Here is a 23,670-nt window from a genome sequence, read left to right as displayed (position 1 = left end):
TCCAGTAAAAAAAACAACAACAACAAAAATCATTACACTAGATTTCCATTCATTTTATCTAAGAAAATGTTGAAGTAAAAAAAACAAAACAAAAAACTGACCAGTCAGAACTAACCAAGCCACCTGATTTGTCAGACGCACAATTCAGATGAGCCGATCGTTTCAGTAAAAGTAGTTTGCTCGGGTAAGAGGCGTCATAATCGGCCACGGTAACACTTGTGGTGGTGTGGGAGGTAGAAAGAGACTTTTTTATTTTATTCCTGTTTATTCTTATATGTTCACTGCTTTGAAGAAAAGTGTTTAGTGTGTATGTGCAGAACAGGTCACTGTTGTGTAAGAGCCGTAGCGCTTAAAACAGAGCTTAAACAAGGTTTTTAGTCGTAGTCACACAAAATCTGAATGAGCAGTGTCAAAAGCGAGGAGGACTCAGTGGGGTCATCTCTGTGACGGAGGGGTCACCTCAGTTTTTCTGATAGTGATAGAGAATCCCTGTTGGAATTACCTACTAGTGTGCGGTAGAGAGTGGTGTGTATGCAGGTTTTCCTCTTGAGAAGCAGCTGTGTGTGTGTGGATGTGTGACCACAAGTCAGCAACGTGATAGTGTCTTGGAAATGCCATACCTGTCGCTTTTTGACCCTTTGATATCGGTTCTTCATACAGGTCGTCATGGCTCAGGAGGTACAGCGGGTCATCTACTAATCGGAAGGTTCCTTGGTTCGATCCCCCGGCTCCTCCAGAGAGTGCTGAAGTGTCCTTGAGCCAGACACTGAAACGCTAACTGCTTCTGATGAGCAGATTGGCACCTTGCATGGTAGCCTCCGCCGTCAGTGTATGAAAGCGTGTGTGAATGGGCGAATGTGAGGCTTACGCTGTAAAGTGCTTCGAGTGGGCAGTAGACTAGAAAAGAGCTATAAAAACACAGTCCATAAAATGCAGTCCATATGACGGTGAAGCAGACATCACCAAGCATTGGATATTTCAATGAGGTGTTGTTGCCATAATAATTCTGTTTGCAATAGTGATAAAATCCAGGATTGATTTGTTTTGACACTCGGACGTCTTTACGGATGTATTTAGTGCGTATAAATGGGTACACTGGCTAGGCTTGATGCATTGTGGGCACTGTTTATCAATGGCACACGGCATCAAAGATAAACTAATGTTTTAAGCTCCCTGCCAGTACCCATATTTTCTATTTACACACTGGAAGGATTTGGCGACTTGTACAACGACACACCTAACGTGCTGACCAGTAATCGTTCAGTTCCATACAGCTGGTTTTACCGCTGAGCCATCTGATGATCGATTATTGGCATCAAATTACATTTCCAAAAGGTGATGCACAACAGAGCGATCCAGTTCTGAGTCCTTTAAATCCAAAGGAGAGTCAGCGTTTGAGAGACATGGGTTCCCCTAGCTCTTTTTCTAAGGGAAAAAGTGAATTGGTTGTTTGTCAGCTGGTGGCAGGGCCTTTTCCTATCGGGACCCGTTCTTGTGGAATAACCTGCCTGCTGCCATCAGACAATCAGAGTCCATTGAGTCCTTTAAATCCAAACTTTAGAGTCATCTTTTTACCTTAACCTACAATTAGTTGCCTTTAAGTTGAGTGCTTCACAACCTGTACTGCATGGCGGGTCAGTTTCTGTCTCAATGAATTTACCAACCACTGTTTTGCCGACGAGATTATAGCGTATAGATTATTTACTACTGCAAACTGTTCTCTTCTCTCACACGTCTTTTCTCTCTCCCTGAATGATTTCTTCTATTTTCTCTTCTTCCGTGTGTGTGAAGCGTCTCCCTTATGTGCACATGCAGTGTGTCCTCCTCCCAGGTCTCCATGGTGACGGTGGTTGCCACGCCATCTGGACACTACTCGGCATCTGCCTCATCGCATTTTCTCTTTATACATCTTGTAAAGCCATATAATTTTGTTATCCTGTTTTAATGTTAGATCCTTCCCCTTCTGTGACTTTTTTTTTTTTTTGTCTGTATGGTGATGGTGGTCGTGTGGCCCCGGGTCCTGGGCTGTTCCGGTGGCGTCTGGACACTGCCTGGCATCCTGCACATCATATTCTTCATATATTTTATAATTCCATTATAATTGTGTTATCCTCTTTCAATGCTGTATTGTGTAAATTGTGTAAACACAACATCCACTGCATATTGTCCGTCTTGGGAGAGTGATCTCTCCTCTGTTGCTCTCCCTGAGGTTCTCTCCCATTTTTATTCCCTGTTAAAGGCTTTTTTTTAGAGAGTTGTTCCTTATCCGATGTGAGGGTCTAAGGACAGGATGTTGTGCTGCTGTAAAGCCCCTTGAGGCAAATTTGTAATTTGTTATATTGGGCTATACAAATAAAATTGACTTGACAAGCCCAGAGTCGCTCTGTTAGGAAGGCCACTGGCTTTATCTACTGGCGAAAAGAGGTGATAGTTAATTTGTGGTATTTAGAGGAAGTAACACTGGTGTAATAATGGCACTACAACGACAAGCCTAACCTTGTCGCCGCTGACAGTTCTCTCGGGCGTCTGCTATTGTCTGGTTGCGTTTGGCTGATCTTCATCACGCTCCTCCTCTCCCTCCATAAGAGGCTCTCTGTCAGTGGGGCCGTCGGCAGCCGGAGCTGCAGACCTCTTGGTCGTCTTGTTCAGAGTCCCACCCTGAATAGAACAACAAAAACACAATGAAAACCCGTAAAAACACTAGTGTAATTTTTTCCATTTCCATTTGAACTGAACTGAAAAACCTGATGACAGCTTTCACAAAATAAACCTCCCTGAAGCTGGTGTAGCACTCTCAAAACATCCCACCCCTCTTCAGACCTTACATGTGATTTATGCTTTTTGTTGCATCAGTGCTGATGTGCACGTAGATGTTTGGCTACATACATGCACGTTGTGCTCGCATGTGCCCAAGAGGGGCAATGTCGCATTTACCAAACCAAAATACTCAGACAATACCAAAGAAACCTGGAAACAGAAACAAGGAGCACATAACGGTGGCACGAATTCACGTTTGCAGCAGCCTCATCCAGTACTGGTGTGGGAAGATGGCGGCACAAACTTGTGTTTGCGGCGGCCTCACCCAGTACCGTCCATGCAGTGTCTTTGTCTACGTCCACGTCCGCGTTTGTGTCTTCGTTTGATCGCTGGAGGAGCTGGTGCTGGATCCTTTGGGAGAGCTTGGTCTGCTGCATCCTGTGGGCCCAGGGACCACGGCCCTGCCTGGAGCTGCGCCCGAAGAGGAAACACCGGGGGCGGTCTGACAGAACGCGGAAGCGGGGCAGGCTAAGCTAACTGCTAGCCCATGCAGACCGGCAGTTCCGATAACACCGAGGGTGGTCTGGCGACGGCTTCGCCTTGCCTTGACTGTGTTTTTGGTGTCGTCGTTTGGAGTGCGGGGAGGTGTGTCGAAGGTGTCTGGCTGGCAGAGCTGGCGTTGGATCAGCTGGGAGAGCTTGGTCTGCTGCGTCCGGTGGGCCCAGGGACCACAGCTCTGCCTGGAGCTGCGCCCAAGGAGGAAACACGGAGGGCGGTTTAAACAGGACGCGGAAGCGGTGCAGGCTAAGCTAACTACTAGCCCATGCAGACCGGCAGTTCCGACAGTCATCCTGGCATTCGCTCTCTTGGACAGTGAAATTTTATTCATTTTTTTGATATGTTGGATATGTGTGTTTTGTAGTTTTTGTAGTAGGCCATATGTGTTCTTGTTGTTTGGATATGTGCTTTTGTCTTTGTGTTGCACTGTTGTGGGCTGGGGGAAACAATATTTTGTTTCATTTCATGTGTGCAGGTGCACGGAATGAAATGACATAAATGTTCCTGATAACAACTCTGAGTAGACATGTCCAGGTTGCCAATAAAACCTGCAGTGTTTTTTTTTTTAGATACTTCATTGACCCTGTAGGGGAATTACACTCTGCATTTAACCCATTCTAGCTGTGCAGCTAGGAGCAGTGGGCAGCCGCCGTGCAGCACCCGAGAACCAACTCCAATTCGTCTTGCCATGTCTCAGTCAAGAGCACAGACAGGAGTACTAACCCTAACATGCATGTCGTTCTGATGCTCGGGGATACCGGAGCACCCGGAGAAAACCCATTGCAGACACAGGGAGAACATGCATACTCCACACAGAGGACGACCTGGGATGATGCCCAAGGTTAGACAACCCCGGGATTCAAACCCAGGACCTTCTCGCTGTGAGGCGACAGCGCTAACCACTGCGCCACGATGCCGCCCCGTGCCGTTTCACATGTAGACTGATGATCACAGCGAAGGATGAAGACAGACGGTGACGGTATGCGATATGGAAGTGTGTTTGACTCTATAGAGGAGAAGGTATTGGAGTATTTCATTGGACGGTACCAGATAACCCTCTCTGCTCAACCAATCGGCATTGGAGTGAGGTGAAGGCCTGCAGACACGGTCGGGGCACTGTTGATATTTCGAGCAAAATAGCTGCCGGGGTTACCCAGAAACCCCTTCTCTGCATTGCAACGCAGACATGTTTATATGCACCTTCGAGAAAGCACGTTTCAGCTGTTACCGTGTGGTTTTCAGACGTGCCAATTCCCATACACAGCCTGGTTTCTGGTTCCCGGCAAAAAACAAGCTCAACTGTGCAAGGTAGGGTTTGGTCTCAGGATAAAGTTTTCTACATGCTTCAGATAAACTATTTTGAATGACTCATCATCTGACCACATCGGGTAACACGGTCCTTCATACCTTTTGTAAATGGCTAAAGTGGAAGGTGAAGCGAGAAGCTGTCCATCATAGAGGGGGGCGGGATCATAAACAGGAAGTCTTTGAAACTCCAACGTGAAGAGTCAAACTAATGTAGATAATTCCAAACTCTGAAAAGGTTCTTTCTGATGTTAGTTTTCCTGAGTATAAGTCAGGGGGGAGGTTTCTATACCGACCTGTCGGTGGTCCACTATATTGAGGAGCACGGAGACGACGATGCAGCTGATGGTGTTGGCCAACATGAAGATCATCATCCTCTGCCAGCGCCACACTGGAATTTTAGTTTCGCTGGACAAAAAACACAGAGCGCATAAAGTCAGTACAGGTCATGTGCTACAGCATGACACAAAGTCCTGAACCGTGTGACCTACCTAGACTTGGTACCCAAAATCTGTCCGACGACAAGATTGGAAATCCCAATGCCAATCATCTGGATGGAGGTGGCCAGGCCCATGGCTGTCCCTAAAGTTGCCTGAGGGACCACCAAGGGGATGGATGGCCACATGCTTGCCTGAAAAAGAAAAATCAAGGAGGATTAAAAATAAGAAATGGACCTATCAGCTTTTTGTTGCTCATTTTAATAGTCACTGTCAGGAGGGACTTTCCTGACAAAAATTATGCCATGCATAGTGTTTTCCATCTTCATCATAGCAGCCAAATGAGGAAGAAGGAAGGTAGTGTTAAGTTTGAAGAAGTGAAGTTGTGTCTAACAAGCAGATCTGACAGAACAAGCTGGTGGAAGACCTTTACCAACAGATAGTAATTAAAAGTTGGGTTCAACCAGGTTTTACATGGACGGATGTGGGGAAGGTGCTGACTCGTTAATTTCGAATGGCGCCCTGGGGTCTGAATTGCTCAAACAGCACCACAATTACCTATTTCACCTTATCAGAAAGTTAAACAAAAACTTTCAAGATTGTAATTTTATTTACAAGGTGGTTAACCCAACTTAGTGTTTACCATATAGTCTCTCTCTCCAAGGTGATTACTTACAGGGCGAAGTGACCTATAGGCTCCAGGTTTGCCGTTTGAAAACTGCTTTGATTTTTGATTAAATGCCAGATGGTTTGGGAAAATGCTCCATTTAAACACAATATCAACTGAAATGATGAGGGCCTTGAGAAGGGCTCATATCCCCTCTTTGTACAGGGGCAATGTACAGATAGTGGACAATCAGTCAGAGTTGGGTTGATGAGGGCCCATAGTACATTTTGGTCTGCTGCATCCTGTGGGCCCAGGGACCACGGCCCTGCCTGAAGCTGCGCCCAGAGAGGAAACACCAAGGGCGGTCTGACAGGACACGGAAGCAGGGCAGGCTAAGCTAAATGCTAGCCCATGCAGACCGGCAGTTCCGATAACACTGAGGGTGGTCTGGCGGCAGCCTCGCCTAGCGTTGACTGTGTTTTTGGTGTCATTGTGTGGAGTGCGGGGAGGTGTGTCGAAGGTGTCTGGCTGGGACAGCTGGTGTTGGATCGGCTGAGGGAGCCTGGTCTGCTGCATCTGATGGGCCCAGGGACCACGGCCCTGCCCGGAGCTATGCCCGAGAAAACACAGTGGGCAGTCTGACAGGATGCGGAAGCGGGGCAGGCTAAGCTAACTGCTAGCCAATGCAGACCGGCAGTTCCAACAGTCATCCTGGCTGGCGTTCGCTCTCCTGGACAGGGTTTTTTTTTTTTGTTTAGCTTGGATATATGTGTTAATTTGGAAAAATGTGTTAGTTTGGAAATATGTGTTAGTTTAGATACATGTGTTCTGGTATTTCTTTAGTTTTTGGATATTCGTTTTTGTCTTTGTGTTGCACTGCTGTGGGAAACAATATTTCGTTTCTTTTCGTGTACGCAAGTGCATGAAATAAAATGATAAAGTGTTCTTGATTCCTGATTTTTGCCCCAGGGACCCCTGGGGGGGGTTAATCCAGCTATCTCTCCCTGTCTGTCTCTCTCTCGCTCTCTCCTGATCCCTCTAATAAAAGGCTAAAACTGCCCCATAAGTAACTTAAGTACCATCATCTTAACCCTGCTGTCATTTCTGGCTCCTGACAGACTTGTTGGAAACTGAATAGTGTGTGGCTCAAACACACTCACAGCAGCGAAGGAGTAGGTGACCCCCAGCCACAGCGTGGAGACCAGAGGAGGGACGAAGGTGAATGCCAGCAGACCGAACACAGGCAGCGTGAGGATGGCACAGGCCAAGGCGAAAACACCCCGCAGACCCACGTAGTCCTGGAATACACACACACACACACAAATATATACACACAATACACACAAATGCACAGAGATATGTAGAGATATACACATGCATGTGCAAATAGAAATTACAGACACACAAATATGTACAAATACACACAAACATAATGCACACTTAAGTGAGAGTTTAGTTTCATACAATCTTCATTTAAGTCACTACGTGATGAGTGAGCATCACGGGCAAGAGACCTTTATAGGCTAATGCAGATATCCTGAACAGTGGACACAGATAATGTGACCTCATGAGGTGTTAAATGAAGGAGATCCTTGCCTGCACAGTACCCTGTGTAGGTTGTAGAGTTGTTGTGTTATTACTGCATCTGGTTTAAGGCTGTGTTGTTTCATCATTTCAAACTCGTTATTGTTCAATTTCATTTTCTACAAAGACAAATCGGTTACAAAAGGTGACTACACATTTTCGATTTCAAAAGGTCCAGACGGTGGCATGGCGGTCTATTCCATTGCCTACCAACACGGGGATCGCCGGTTCAAATCCCCATGTTACCTCCGGCTTGGTCGTGCGTCCCTACAGATACATTGGCCGTATCTGCGGGTGGGAAGCCGGATGTGGGTATGTGTCCTGGTCGCTGCAATAGCGCCTCCTCTGGCCGGTCGGGGCGCCTATTCGGGGGGGGGAGCGTGGTCCTCCCACGCACTACGTCCCCCTGGTGAAACTTCTCATTGTTAGGTAAAAAGAAAAGCGGCTGGCGACTCCACATGTATCGGAGGAGGCATGTGGTAGTCTGCAGTCCTCCCTGGATTGGCAGAGGGGGTGGAGCAGCAACTGGGATGGCTCGGGAGAGGGGGGTGTCAGACTTTAGTCAGCATCCAGTATGATGTATGCTGACATCAGCTCAGGAACGGGACTATCAGTAGACTTCCTGATGAATATCTTTGCTGGAATGAAAAGCTCTTATGTGTCAGTAAAACCTATGGGAGAGATGCATGCAGTGTGTGGACTCTAGTTGGCTGTATGCACGCTTGTCCGTACTGCACAGGGATGTGTGTGCTCTGTTGAGCTCTGCATGTGTAGACATGACGTGTGTCACGTAGACTTACTATGAGGATGCCCACGCTTGCGGAGAGGACCAGGGAGCTGTCATAAACAGCCCCAGCGATGTAGGCAGCTTCCTTCTGACTGTAGTCACTGTACTTGTCCTGGATGAACTTACTGAGCGGGGGACACAATGCACAAACATTTTGAAGCCAAATTTTGTGTGTGTGTGTGTGTGTGTGTGTGTGTATGATCCGTTTTGTGCATCGGTGTATGTATGGTATGCACTGTACCCTAGAAACGCCTTCTGTGTTGCTCTGCAGGGTTCACGTGTAACTACAGACAAGCACATCCAGGTCTTGAGCCTTCACTGTATGCAATAAACAGGCCGAGCCACCAGGAGGCAGCATTGCAAAACACGCTGAATAAACGCTGACCTGCTGTCCTGTGTGTGAGTTGAGTTGGTGAGATTTTACCTCTGCGGTGTGTTGGATGTTTACCTGGCGTCAGCGATGAAGGGGAAGATGCCGTTGTAGAAGAACATGATGGTGAGGACCAACAGCCAGTATCTCAGAGAGAGAAGCTTCACGTCCTGCACCCTCTGTTAACACACACACACACACCACAGGCCACATAAATTAACACACATTAAAACCCTATTAGGACTTAAAATGTAAGCACTGCTGGCCTAACCGGGACAGAAATCAACAAATAAGTCTCCTCACTTAAATCTCATTGGTCTGCAATGACAGGTAAGTGTCCTCCAGCCCACACATGCCAATGGCCTTATCACACCCTACATCAGCTCCGCTCCCCACGGCCCCCTGGTTTTCTTTTCTTCAGGTATTTCACCTGTTCAGTCAGGGAGGTTTTACACCCGACACAACAGCTGAATGTAATGAGCTACCTGAAAGAACAGAAAACCAGCAGTACTGATGTAGATGAAAACAACTGCCCCCATGTAAGTCACATAACTGCTTTATATGTGGAATTGATTGGCCACAAAAGAGGTCTAGCAGGCACCAGTATGTCCTTAAGGGAATTTAGGCTGATGGACAATTTCTAGTGACGAATGTGAGCTGTCTGGAAATGGTCAGACATCTATTTGAACAGGAGGAGAAAACGAGACAAACTTCTATCTAACTTGCTTCCTGGTTATGATGAGTCGTCATAGCAACAAAGCACAGTGAGCATCTTTGACCAATCAGGTTGCTTGGATGTGAGCAGGGCAAGGTGTAGTTAGTATTGGGAAGAGGCCACGGATTTAAAGGCCGCCGTTCTCACCACTTTGCGGGACTCCTCCTGGATGGCTCCGTCCAAACCCAACTGCTTCATGCCCGCCTTGTCCAGGACGCTGACGATGACGGCCGACACAAAGCCCAGCAAACACAGCAACGCACCTGGAAAACCAAATATCCCTCAAAGCCGGTCGCCACAATGTCGGTTCTTAAGCTGTTGGAAAATGTGTTTAAGGCTTTGCAGCTGTTCAGACATGATCCACTGATAGACACTCATTCCTGCTAGCCTTTTAATGAGAGAAGAGCGCCATCTAGTGGATTTGAAGGAAGCCATTTTATATCTAACCCACGAGAATAAACGTGACACCAGCTGAGTAAAGAAACTGAATCCTGCGGCAGCAAGCTAAAACAAAAGGAAAAATTGAAAATATATTAAACTACTTTCTAAACTTCAGTGATCCCGATACTTTTGGGAAGTGTTTTTCTGGAATTTTCAAGGATATTTTCCATGACTTTTGCTTGTATATGCATGGCAGGCATTGCTGACAGAAGGTTATATTATTCAGGATTAATTGTTAGTGGAAGTCTCATCAGTCTCTAAATGAACTGTGTGACCCAAACTTCACACACTGACATCACATCTCAGCGGATAGAAATATGACTACTACTACCACAACTACTACTTTTGGCTGCTCCCGTTAGGGGTCGCCACAGCGGATCATCCGTTTCCATTTCTTCCTGTCCTCTGCATCTTCCTCTGTCACACCAGCCACCTGCATATCCTTCCTCACCACATCCATAAACCTCCTCTTTGGCCTTCCTCTTTTCCTCTTCCCTGGCAGCTCCATATTCAGCATCCTTCTCCCAGTATACCCAGCATCTCTCCTCCACACATGTCCAAACCATCTCAATCTTGCCTCTCTTGCTTTGTCTCCAAACCGTCCAACTTGAGCGGTCCCTCTAATCTACTCGTTCCTAATCCTGTCCCTCTTCGTCACGCCCAACGAAAATCTTAACATCTTCAACTCTGCCACCTCCAGCTCCACCTCCTGTCTTTTCATCAGTGCCACTGTCTCCAAACCATATAACATAGCTGGTCTCACAACCATCTTGTAAACCTTGCCTTTAACTCTTGTTGGTACCCTTCTGTCGCAAATCACTCCTGACACTCTACTCCACCCACTCCACCCTGTCTGCACTCTCTTCTTCACCTCTCTTCTGCACTCCCCGTTACTTTGGAAAGTTGACCCCAAGTATTTAAACTCATCCACCTTCTTCACCGCTACTCCTTGCATCCTCACCATTCTGCTGTCCTCCCTCTCATTCACGCATATGTATTTCGTCTTGCTCCTACTGACGTTCATTCCTCTTCTCTCAAATGCATACCTCCACCTCTCCAGGCTCTCCTCCACCTGCACCCTACTCTCGCTACAGATCACAATCTCATCCGCAAACATCATAGTCCACGGAGACTCCGGCCTGATCTCATCCGTCAACCTGTCCATCATCATTACAAACAAGTTATAGAAATATGAAGATAGAAATATGAATAAAAATATGTCTGTGAATGTTCTCATTCATCCAGGTCATGGTTATCCAAAGGAGTTGAATCAAGTGCAACTGGACTTGGTATACGAAATCTCAGCTACAGATTATGTCAAAAATACACCAAAAAATATGACTATATAATCAAACTTTACAATTTTCCATGGCCTCAATAATTTTTCCATGATTTTTTAAACAATTTCATCAACTTCCCAGTGTTTTCTATGACTGAGTACCCTGGTAGTAAAGCACTGGACAGAATTAGATCACCTGGTGCAGCACATAAAGAGCAAATCGGGGTTTTGCTTGTTTGTTTTTATCATCAATCCCTCTTTCAAATATATCAACAGTCAGAAAAATTCTTAACTAATTATCAATATACACTGGCAAAATAAATTAAATAGCATTCAATTAAATTTAGACCAGGTTATCAATGTTAAAATCGCCTATAATAAATGATAAATAACAAACACAACCCTAATAAGAATAGCAATAAAACCTTTACTTCCAATGAAACCACCACAATATACTTTCGCCCGCAGCCGGGACGCGAACCCGATCTCCTGCACCACGGGCAACTACGTTAACCAGTCGACTAAAGGGTCTAACTCGCTAGCTACGGGCTAACGAGTGTAGTTATCCGTGGTCGTTACACTGCCCCCCCCTCCTTCGGGAAGCGCGTCCCCGTGCTTCAGCATATCCGCTCCCTCACGCCTCTGGGCGTACGCGCTTCCGATGGCCTCACGTCTCACCATCCCACTTCTGACACCAATGTAGCAAATTCGGGGGGCAGCCAGGAACCGCCGCAGCTGGGACACGAACCCGGGTCTCCCGCAGCATGGACGACTACGTTAACCAGTCGTTAATCAGTTGGCTAAATGGTCCGACCCGTTAGCCAAGGGCTAGCGAGTCTAGTCATCCGTGGCCGTTACACTATATCAAATCGAAGGCCAGGTCTGAACTTTTCAATAACAAATTAAACATGGAATAAGACACGGCGAAATCAAATACATGTAAGACACCAAGACCAAAGAGATATATACAAACCCGTTCAAATAGTTACTAAGCTTTCTAACTCGCTAATTACAAAAACATAGCATTTCACTCTGCATAGTTGGCAGCAATCATCATCATCGTCAGTTTATGCGCCGGTGGACTGACTGGGCGAGCGGAGGGAGGGCTGTCCTGCTCATTACTGATTGGCTCTCTCTGGCGTGTCTCCAGGCAGATTTGGAGTTTGGGTGCGCTTGTTTTTGGAGAAATTTCTGTAACTAAACGTCACCCCTTAATGAAAACCATCAAACCGAAGACCATGACCAAAATTAAAATGTAATAGGACGGGACACCATGGACGTGAGATCTGCAGTCTAACTTACCCAGCATTCACCAAACTGAAGAATAACCACTAAGCTTTATCATTCTATAACCACAAACACGTACTACTCTCCATAAAAATAAAAGGAAAAGGGTGGCAGCGGGTTTCGGACTAATAATCCAAAACGGACGAATTGGGCAAATGTCTACTCCCAGTGAAACCCCCATAATATACGAACCTTTCATCTAAATTTGGAAGTAGAAATGTCCCCAGTGGCCCCCCGCCTGCCACCCAATGACTGCTGGGATAGGCCCCAACATCCCTGCGACCCTGGGTAAGGATAAGCGGTTTGGATAATGGATGGATGGATAAAAACTCATGTAACGCAAACATTTAATTGAAATGAATTGGGCTCTAAGATGATATTTTGCTCCACAAGTACTGAATTTTTTCTGTATGAACGAAACAAGTCGTTTACAGATTGTTAAGTGGACCATCTGACTTAGCAGAGGCCTGCAGGGCGGTGGCAGAACGTGACGTTGCCTCCCGCCCTCTTCCATCCACGCTACGGTGTAGACGCTGTTGCTCTTTGGTTTTTCAAGTTTTTCTATATATATTTTTTTTTAATTTTTTGCTACTTCTCCATGGGCAGTTCTCAACTCTAACAACTGGATTATTTGTAAAGGTGACCACGGTTTTCAGATTCCATCTCTTTGAAGAGAAGAGACTGTCTGTCCATGGCTCTGAGGCTGAAACACAACGAGTCCTGCTGCCCTTGGGGACCAGACTGGCTTTTCTCTGAACAGGAGACTGTTTTCACTCCTGGTCGTACAATGTGAGGAATCAATGTGGACGAATCGACGTTTGAGGCACTGGAATATATTAACTCGACTGAGGCTTCAAAAGACGTCTGGCGGAAAGATGTTTGAAGGTAGTGACGTTCACTTATTGACAAATTAAATAATGTCACTTGAATGTCAGGGACAACTTGACAGAAACAATTTAATTAAGTTGTGACTACAACAAGAGACCTGAAATAACAATAAATAGTGATGCTATTCAGCGAAAGTTGAGAAGAGCTGGAAGCTTTGTTTTGCTTTGGGAAAAATGCCCCCCCCCCTCTACTGAATGCACCAGCTTGCACACCTGAGGGGCGATCAGCCGCAGATGTGCAAGTCTAACAACCCACTCTTTATATTCCATACGATACACTTTATTGTCCCCGTAGGGGAATTTGTCTTGGACTCGAGTGCTGCACATCATATAGCTGACACAGCACAACACCCTGAGTCTAAGTAAAAAGTATAACCTCTGCTGTAAACCAGAACAAAATCTTTCAACATGGGCCTTCCAGCTAACGGTGTTGTCCAAGTGAACACCAAGGTACCAGTAAGAGTAGACCTGATTGATTGGTTCATCATGTATGACCACTGGACTATGATCCCCTGCTGACCTAGGGTCGAGTACCGTCTCCCCCATTTCTCACATATAAAATGAGATGGTTGGCATCACACCACTGCATGAAACTCTGTCTCAGTTAAAGAGGCTAAAGGACTTGGTTGAAGATAGCAGTTTCATCTGAAATTTAAAAAATTGTTGGTGGCTGCTCATACAACCATTTGTGTATAATGTGAGAAGAAGTGGTGAGCTGACACCTGTGCTTATTGATCTAGGTTCTGAAAGGGTTTTGTTGACTCAGACATGCTGGATTCGATTAGTCAAAAAGGAAAAATACCACTAAATCATAAACAGATGGACACCCTGTTTCAGTTTGAGATGAGCAGATGTGGCTGAACCGTATTAAAAGCGGGGGGGGGGGTCAACAAATATCAGGCATGCATAGGGCTTGGGGTCTTTTGGTTTTATTGATAATTTTAATCTGTCTGGGATTGTTTCTCCTTCAGACCTGACGGAGTCCACCCAAACAGCCGGTAGCCGGATGCTAGCGGCCAACCTCTCCACGTGACTGACTGTTTACATCCCACTCTTCCCTCCCGGAGCCTCCGCTTGGTGGCACTCAACGGTACTGTTCTGCCCGCTGTCTCCCTCTGCTGGTCTCATCTGTCATTGACCCTCTCACAGGGAGTTTTCCCCCATACAGCATCTCTCCTTGGGTCCTGCTGAGCACTCCTCCATCAACAACACTCCTATTCTCATTAGGATTACCTTAAACCATACTGCCTGTAGACCCAGCGGTACTACTAAAGCTACAATAACAGCAAACTTGGTTTCCATTCCACCCACTCCTACAAAATGTGCAAAAGCACACCAATAACCACACACAACGAGGGTCTGGTGACGGTACACCGGGATAGATAAAAAAAAGAAGAAGAGAAAACTTGGTGTCAGCGCACCTGCCTGTAGCCTAACATCACACAACATACACAAAGGCAACAAAAGGGTTTAAATAAAGTCGGATCTTATCCTTACACAGGGTAAGATCCTGTAGGTCAGGTGTTGGTTCCCCATTAGCGACCACAGCTTTTTTCTTCATAAACTACATTTTTATTATTCCAAAAAATAAAAACTTACATACACAAAACAGGGACAACTACGGCAATGTGAAATGCCAGACATCACTCATATCAGAAAACAGAAAAACCCGTTATTTTTGGGCTAGTAGATTGGGTTTGAAGGTCCTTCATGTCCATAGCTGTCCTTTAGGGTACCCATGATTCACCACTTTGATCCATAATAAAACAGGATACTCACAAATGGGGAGTGTTCCTCCATACATTGACAAAGTCCGCTTTAAAAGTCCCAGCACAGAAAAGTAGAGTTCTCCACACAGAGCAAACATAGCACCCGGAGGAAACCCATGCAGACACGGGGAGAACATGCAAACTCCACACAGAGCACTACCTGGGATGACCCACCAAGCTTGGACTACCCTGGGGCTCGAACCCAGGACTTTCTTGCTGTGAGGCAACTGTGCTAATCACTGCGCCTCCGTGCCACCAGTTCTGCGAGTCGCTGAAAGGAATCTAATCCAGTGTTGCAGGAAATTCTGCAATATGAGGCGATACCCAAATCTGTCCAAGATTAAATCTGCTGTCCAATTCGGCTGGTGTGAAATCTGTATCACATGCTACCCAGCGTAATATTTGTGCATTTCTTTCAAATTTCAAGTCTCCTAAGTTTTATGTGCCAAATGTTTACAGGGGTTACAATCCAGTTACTCGACTTACTTTCCGCTTCCGGTGTGGGGAAAATGGCAGCGTGAATTCATGTTTGCGGCGGCCTCACCCAGGATTGTCCAAGCAGTGTCTTTGTCCACGTTTACCTCCAAGTTTGTCTTCGTTCGATGGCTGGGAGAGCTGGCGCTGGATCAGATGAGACCTTGGTCTGCTGCGTCCTGTGGGCCCAGGGACCACGGCCCTGCCCGGACCTCCTTGGGCGGTCTGACAGAACGCGGAAGTGGGGCAGGCTAAGCTAACTGCTAGCCCATGGAGACCGGTAGCTGAGGGAGCCTGGTCTGCGGCGTCCAGTGGGCCCGAGGACCACGGCCCTGCCCGGAGCTGTGCCCGAACAGGAAACACCGAGGGAGGTCTGACAGGACATGGAAGCGGGGCAGGCTAAGCTAACTGCTAGCCCATGCAGACCGGCAGTTCTGACAGTCACCCTGGATGGCGTTTGTTCTCCTAGACAGTGGTTTTTTGTTTAGTTTGGACATATGTGTTCTTGTAGGTCATGGATGTGTGTCTTTGTGTTGCACTGCTGTGAGCTGGGGGAAACGATGTTTCATTTCATTTCATGTGCGCAAGTGCACTAAATGAAATGACAAATAAAGTGTTTCTGATTACTGATTATCTAAATATTTTTTGAAGAGTTTTGTCTCCCAATATAAACGGGAGAGGTATGCCTATTAGATTTTGTTCAAAGTCCTTCTATTTTGCATCACACTCCAGATCACACCAACAGACCGTTGAAAAACACCCCTCCGTAGGCAATGAAATAGACCGGTACGCTACCTGGACGCCCATGAAAATCTTTTAAAGTAAGAAATATCCATGCTGACTGCCGCCATTAAGCCATCTGTGCTAGGGGAAGGGCACGGAGCAAGAAGGGGTGGAAATCACATGACATGGAAGAACTGAGGCAGGGTCGGTCTTTGCCTCATCATTGATCACTCAACACAGTGTGAGAACCAACTACACATGAAAACGTTCGGCTTTTGTGCCAAAATCTGCAGATCGAGGCACAGACAGCCTCTGCCCATCGCCTTAAATTTCCGCATTGAGGAATGGTAGTCTTTAGGAGCAAGCTATGGCAAAAGGAGCATACAACACTTTCAAAACAACTATTCTGACTCGTTTTATTACGTGTAATCCTGAGAAATTATGAATAACGAAAATTTAAGCTATTTCTTTTTAGCTTTGGTGAGGCACTGCCTACCCTGACCACACAGCACTGCTACACTCTACCAAATACAAGAGCACGAAAAACTTACTGACACTCTTGTTTGCTGCTTCCCGAGCTGATGTCTCGGTTGACAATTAGAACCAGGGACATGACGCGTGCTGCAGAGCGGCTTTCAGACATAATGAGCCCAACACTGACGACTAGGCGGACACTATCCCCTGGTCCGGCCCGAACCCACTTGAGACTGGCACCACAACGGATCTGGATACGTACTACTGGCTAAACCAGGGAGCAAGACCACAAACCTGTTCCAACCCCGCAGTGTCAAAACCTCTTCCGTTTAACATCTATATGCTCCCACGAGTTCAGATTATGAAAAACAACAAAGTATGCCATTATAACTATGCAGACAACACAGATTTACATAAGCAGGGGACTATCATCCCATACAAGCGCTGAGTCAGTGCACTGAACAAATCAATGACTGGATGTCTCAATGTTCTTCGATTAAAAAAAAGATAAAACTGAAGTAATCATCTCTGGAGCCAAGGAAGAACGATTAAAAGTCAGCACTCAGCTACAATCAGTAATGTTAAAAACCACAAGCCAAGCCACAAACCTTGGTGTAGTCATGGACTCGGACCTGAATTTAGACAGCCACATTAAGACAATCACAAAGTCAGCCTACTATCGCCTGAAGAATAGATCAAGAATCAAAGGATTAATGTCTCAGCAGGATCTGGACAAACTTTTCCATGCATTTATCTTGAGTCGACTCAACTACTGTAACGGCGTCTTTACAGGTCTCTCTTTACTAAGACCAAAAAAGTGGATCACATCACTCCAGTTCCGAGGTCGCTACACTGGCTTCCTGACTCTGCTCTTGGTTCGTAAAGCACTGAATGGTCTCTCTCTCCCTCTCTCCCTCTCTCTCTCTCTCTCTCCCTCTCTCATCAGCTGCTTCTCCGGGGTCGGGTCGCGGTGGCAGCAAGCTAAGTAGGGCACTCCAGGTGTCCCTCCCCCCAGCAACGCCCTAGAGCTCCTCCTGGGGGATCCCAAGGTGTTCCCAGGCCAGAATCGACATGTAGTCCCTCCAGCAAGTTCTGGGTCTACCCTGGGGTCTCCCCCCAGTTGGTCCTCCTGGACCAATCTGCGATGCCGGAAGTCGGCACGCCCCAGTCCCTGCCTTTGCCTGCCGCCCGGCCTGCATTACACCCTGCAGTGAATGGTTTAGGGCCAGAATACATTTCTGATCTACTGCTACACTATGAACCATACAGACCTCTCAGATGGTCTGGGACAGGTCCGCTTTCTGTCCCCGAAGTCAAAACTAAACACGGAGAGGCAGCTTTCAGTTTTTATGCACCACGTATCTGGAACAAACTCTCGGAAAACTGCAGGTTTGATGCAACTCTCAGTTCCCTTAAATCAAGGCTGAGACGTTCCCATTTACCGCTGCCTTGTCTTAAATCAGATTTGAAGCTTTTGATCATCATCTTGCACGGCACTGGAACTTTTACTCTTCTTATTTGTTTGCAAAACTCTTTTCATTGCCTTATGTTGTTTGTACATTTTGTCATAATGCCTTGTTTTATGTAAAGCACCTTGAATTGCCTCATTGCTTAAATGTGCTAAACAGGATATCAAAAAATACATCGTTATAATTGTATGTTGATCCCTCCAGATTTTTTACGATATAACAATGCATTGACTGATAATTGATTCTTCTTCTTTTTTACATGTGTGTGGTACATACCACCCCAGAGAGTCCACTCCATGCCAAAGCGCTCCTCAAAGCGCTGCGTGAGGAAGAAGTTGAGCACAGAACCGAGGCGAGAGAAGGCCAACGTCAGCCCGAAGGCCAGGGCCAGCTCCTTCCCTTTAAACCAGAACGCTGTGATCCGGTTCTGAACAACTAGACAGAAAGCGAGAGAGAGATGTTAATGGATATTTCAAAGAGAGAAATATCGGCTTAAAAATACGATCAATTGCATCAACTATCGGTCGATCAATCATTCAATGGGGACTGATTCATCAATCATAACACTTTTTTTTTTAAAATTCCCCTGGCCAATTACCCCACTCTACTGAGCTGTCCCGGTCACTGCTCCACCCCCTCTACTGATCCGAGGAGGGCTGCAGACTACCACATGCCTCCTCCGACACATGTGGAGTCGCCAGCTGCTTCTTTTCACCTGACAATGAGGAGTTTCACCAGGGGGGACGTAGCGTGTGGGAGGATCACACTATTCCCCCCCAGTCCCCCCCCCCCCAACAGGCACCTTGACCGACCAAAGGAGGCGGCGCTAGTGCAGCGCCCAGGACACATACCCACATCGGGCTCCCCAACCGCAGACACGGTCAATTATGTCTGTAGGGATGCCCAACCAAGCCGGAGGTAACACGGGGATTTGAACCGGCGATCCCCGTGTTGGTAGGCAACGGAATAGACCGCCACGCTACCCGGATGCCTCTAAGTTTCCTTTATTAATCCCCTTGGGGAAATTCAATTACTGCAAATTAACCAGTCCTAACTGTGATGTGTCTAGCTAGGAGCAGTGGGCTGCCGCCTTCATGCTGCACCCAGGGACCAACTCCAGCTCTTTTCCCACTGCCTTGCTCAGGGGCACAGACAGCAGTATTAACCCTAACATGTATGTTTCTTTTTGATGGTGGGGGAAACCGGAGCACCCGGAGGAAACCCACCGCAGACATGGGCAGAACATGTAAACGCCATACAGAGGACGACCTGGGATGACCCCCAAGGTTGAACCACCCTGGGGTTCGAACCCAGGACCTTCTCGCTGTGAGGCGACAGCGCTAACCACTGGGCCGCCATGCCACCCAAAGATACATAATAACAGCAAGAGAAAGAGGGAGAGAGACGAGACAGTGTGTGTGTATTTCAAATGGCCTATGTTCTGCGATGGACTGGCGGCCTGTCCAGGGTGTCTCCCCGCCTGTCGCCCAATGACTGCTGGGATAGGCTCCAGCATCCCCGAGACCCTGAGTCGGATAATGGATGGATGGACTATAGTGGGGTTAGTGTACGGGTCAACACGTGATAGACTACAGCAGACAGGACACAGAAAAAGCAAAAATGGAAAAAATAAGCTTAAAGAGGGTAGAGAGGTAAAAACAAAATTAAAGTGAGAAAAGTATTAATGATAAAAACTGTCAGTTAAATAAAAGCGAGACTGTAAAGGTACGTGTTTGGTACTGATGAGAGTAGCTAAAGAGACACCGACAGCACTGGGAGGGTGTACGTGTGGTCTTACTGGTCAGGGATCCGTTGCCGGAGCCAAACAGGAGGCGACCTGACAGCATGAGGGGCAGCAGGTAGGGAGTTCCCTTGAAATGGGAGCCCAGGGCAAAGACGGACGAACCCACGACACACAAGAAGGAGAAGAGGAACACCCCGACTGCAGAGGGCGAGAGAGATCGTATCACACACACACACACACACACACACACACACACACACACACACACACACACACACACACACACACACACACACACACACACACAGGGTGAGAGAGATTGTGTCACAGAGAAAGAGACTTATGACTAATTTTCAATGAAATATCCTAACTTTAAAAAAAAGAGGAACTTGTGATGTGTTCAATGAAGGACACACATCCTACCCTCAAAAAAAAGAAAAGAGAGAGCGAGAGAGAGAGAGTCCAGTTTACTGTGACCCTTTCTACAAACAGGACTTACAGCGATTTCCCAGCTTGTCTATCAAAAAGCCGGCCAGTATGACCACCACGGCATTACTGTTGAAGACACACACACACACACACACACACACAATGAAGTTGAAATCAATCACATTACAAGACTGGCTTAAAGATCTATGTGTAACTCTACTTAAACCCCGGCCTCTGTCGTTCAGCAAGACGAACGACAAACAACTAAATTCAAAGCAAGCCACAAATAAATCCAAATAGAAAGGGAACAGACGTGTCATGTTTGCCGACATCTTCAGAATACGACACACGGCACCTTTAATCAGCTAACAAATCTTTCTGCACACTACATCATTAAAAAACAGTCAAGAAAAAAGTTTGTGCCAATTTTCGAAAACGGGGGAAAAAATATCACATTCTCTCAAAAAAAAATTTTTCCACAATTTTCAGCTTTTTTTTTCCCTCCAATATTTTTCACATTTCCACGATGCTCATCATAATAGCCATTTCAAAAACATCTTGCGTAAAGGCAGCCCCATTAAAACACTGCTAAACCAAACACAATGACAAAGCACTGTGGATTACACTGTTGTTAAGGTAGAGCTAGTGAGAAACTGTGGCCTCCGATGACCTGAATCACTGGACTGGACAAAACTGTCCATGCAGTGCACATGTCCTTACTTACTTACTAAACTTATTGCATATGGATACTTTACCAAAAAAAGTAACAAAAACAAAACATTGCTGCACATGTGCATGGATAACATGGAGACAACGGGACCAGCCTGTAGTCATTATGTTTGTCACACTACTTCCTGTCTGCACTGCGTGCGGACTGTACGTACGTCCAGGCATAGATGGCGTAGAGGAGGTTGTATTGCTGCGGGCTCATCCCCAGGCCCAGCACACAGTCCACCGTCCCATTGATCACTGTGGTGTTGGGACACGTCAGGTTCTGTCACATGAATAGAGGAAGCCATTGACAAATGTTATTGTCTAACCCGCTGCTCTGTATCGCTGAGGACAGCGTTTTTAATCCCCCTGACAACATGTTGAAAGTGCCCCGCGTGTTGTTGATGTGCACCGTCTGAGTCTGACAGCAGATAAGGTCCAGTTTAACTCTGACCTCTGACCTAGACACTTTTTTGATGGATGCATTTCAGCAAAGACTATCCGACATTTCAGCCCCTGTTGTAATATTGTCAAAGTTTAGAATTTCAGGACGCTCTCATTCTCCCTGCCCAACCTCCTCCTCCGCACAGAGGTTAAAGGTCAGGTTTGGCTGCAGATCAGCGCCTCTGGAGTTGGTCAGGGACCCGCAAGGATTTGAACCCGTGACCCTCAGTCAGTCTACTCGACTGCGACACCCTACCTACCGCCCGGTTTACTCACCCCCTGAAACTGGTCCTGCAGAACGCTGGGGATGTCGAAGCAGAAATACGAGCCGAACGTCAGCAGGCAGTTGAAGAACAACACCACAAAGCGGTAGTAGGCTGTAGAAAACAGACGGCAGACAAAAACAAGAGGGCGTTGAAAGTCATTTCCATCCCACACCCACCTCTGTGCAATGCTCGGTTTTCCAGACACACAACAGATCACACTGACATCTGCAGATGCTCTGGACCTACACTAGCCTGACACGAGCAGCCTACTTGAGTTGCCCACTGGCACCATACAGCATTAAATGGTAACCATATGACAGCAGCACTATACGAAGCTGTAGTAGTTGTGGTATTGTGCACAGTCGGTGAATAGGGGAACCAAAGTGCCAAGTAGATTTGCATAAACACAAAGCATAACAGCTATAACACCATCCTAACAACATGAAATGTGTCACGTGCAGGAGGACGGTATAATGGTGTCTGAGTAAATAAAGGCACAATACTAACAGCAGTCTTAACGATTAATAGACCATTTAAAGATAAAAGGTGGACCTGGAAATGATCCGGTTTTAGGCCCAATTCTATCCGTCCCCTCGATATGTTGAGCAATATGCTCAGCCCGTGTTGTTAGTCAGCAAACAGGCTCGCAGTTGCACGTCCAGCAGAGAAAGAAACGCGGAGCTTGCACATTTGTGTCAAAGGGAAGTCCTGCAGAGCCCACAAGACTTCCCTTGTGTAGTAGCGACCGCCTTACCCCTCTCGGCTGGTTGTGCCATGGTGGCGGCGGCGGTGGTGGATGCAGGAAAACGATCAAAACGTCAAACGTCCATCTGCAGCTTCGTGTAGTTTGTTGTGGCGAAAGTCGCTCCGCCTCACTCCGCCCAGATGACTGTGTGGCCGAGCCGACAAACGGGTGGATCTCATGCGCCGGTAGAAAGGCTTCCCGGGGGCGGGGCGCAGCTTTTGGAAATCGGCGCGCATGCGCAAATTTAGCGCAACGCTCGACGCGCGCTCTTAATCGTCACATCCGGGATTCCACAATTCTCGGTTCCGATTGACCGCTAAGGGAAAAAATGACAAATAGAATCTTTTGATTTTATATGTAAAAAATAAAAGATTTAATTGTATTTTTTAATGAAAAAAAAATATGTACACTACCGTTCAAAAGTTTGGGATCACCCAAACAATTTTGTGTTTTCCATGAAAAGTCACACTTATTCACCACCATATGTTGTGAAATGAATAGAAAATAGAGTCAAGACATTGACAAGGTTAGAAATAATGATTTGTATTTGAAATAAGATTTTTTTTACATCAAACTTTGCTTTCGTCAAAGAATCCTCCATTTGCAGCAATTACAGCATTGCAGACCTTTGGCATTCTAGCTGTTAATTTGTTGAGGTAATCTGGAGAAATTGCACCCCACGCTTCCAGAAGCAGCTCCCACAAATTGGATTGGTTGGATGGGCACTTCTTGCGTACCATACGGTCAAGCTGCTCCCACAACAGCTCAATGGGGTTCAGATCTGGTGACTGCGCTGGCCACTCCATTACCGATAGAATACCAGCTGCCTGCTTCTGCTCTAAATAGTTCTTGCACAATTTGGAGGTGTGTTTAGGGTCATTGTCCTGTTGTAGGATGAAATTGGCTCCAATCAAGCGCTGTCCACTGGGTATGGCATGGCGTTGCAAAAAGGAGTGATAGCCTTCCTTATTCAGAATCCCTTTTACCCTGTACAAATCTCCCACCTTACCAGCACCAAAGCAACCCCAGACCATCACATTAGCTCCACCATGCTTAACAGATGGCGTCAGGCATTCTTCCAGCATCTTTTCATTTGTTCTGCGTCTCACAAACGTTCTTCTTTGTGATCCAAACACCTCAAACTTGGATTCATCCGTCCACAACACTTTTTTCCAGTCTTCCTCTGTCCAATGTCTGTGTTCTTTTGCCCATCTTAATCTTTTTCTTTTATTGGTCAGTCTCAGATATGGCTTTTTCTTTGCCACTCTGCCCTGAAGCCCAGAATTCCGCAGCCGCCTCTTCACTGTAGATGTTGACACTGGTGTTTTGCGGGTACTATTTAATGAAGATGCCAGTTGGGGACCTGTGAGGCGTCTGTTTCTCAAACTAGAGACTCTAATGTACTTAT

General features: G+C 46.6%; 1 protein-coding gene across 1 annotated transcript; it reads right to left on the bottom strand.

The window, feature by feature from the left end:
* Nucleotides 1-1,064: 1,064 nt before the first annotated feature.
* mfsd1l (major facilitator superfamily domain containing 1-like) lies at nucleotides 1,065-22,430 on the bottom strand. The gene is made up of 13 exons (XM_056297723.1): nucleotides 22,272-22,430; nucleotides 21,528-21,628; nucleotides 20,981-21,090; nucleotides 20,167-20,222; nucleotides 19,722-19,865; nucleotides 18,200-18,358; nucleotides 9,268-9,383; nucleotides 8,484-8,584; nucleotides 8,049-8,160; nucleotides 6,825-6,962; nucleotides 5,112-5,251; nucleotides 4,917-5,028; nucleotides 1,065-2,658 (listed from the first exon to the last, which is right to left on the bottom strand). Exons 1-13 carry the CDS (start codon nucleotides 22,291-22,293, stop codon nucleotides 2,530-2,532), a joined length of 1,440 nt encoding a protein of 479 aa, XP_056153698.1. The 5' UTR covers nucleotides 22,294-22,430; the 3' UTR covers nucleotides 1,065-2,529.
* Nucleotides 22,431-23,670: the final 1,240 nt, after the last annotated feature.

This window comes from Lampris incognitus, chromosome 17 (genome assembly GCF_029633865.1).
Source record: "Lampris incognitus isolate fLamInc1 chromosome 17, fLamInc1.hap2, whole genome shotgun sequence".
Classification (NCBI taxonomy): domain Eukaryota; kingdom Metazoa; phylum Chordata; class Actinopteri; order Lampriformes; family Lampridae; genus Lampris; species Lampris incognitus.
The sequence above is the reverse complement of the archived record's forward strand: the minus strand, read 5'-3'. Positions and strand labels throughout refer to the sequence as shown.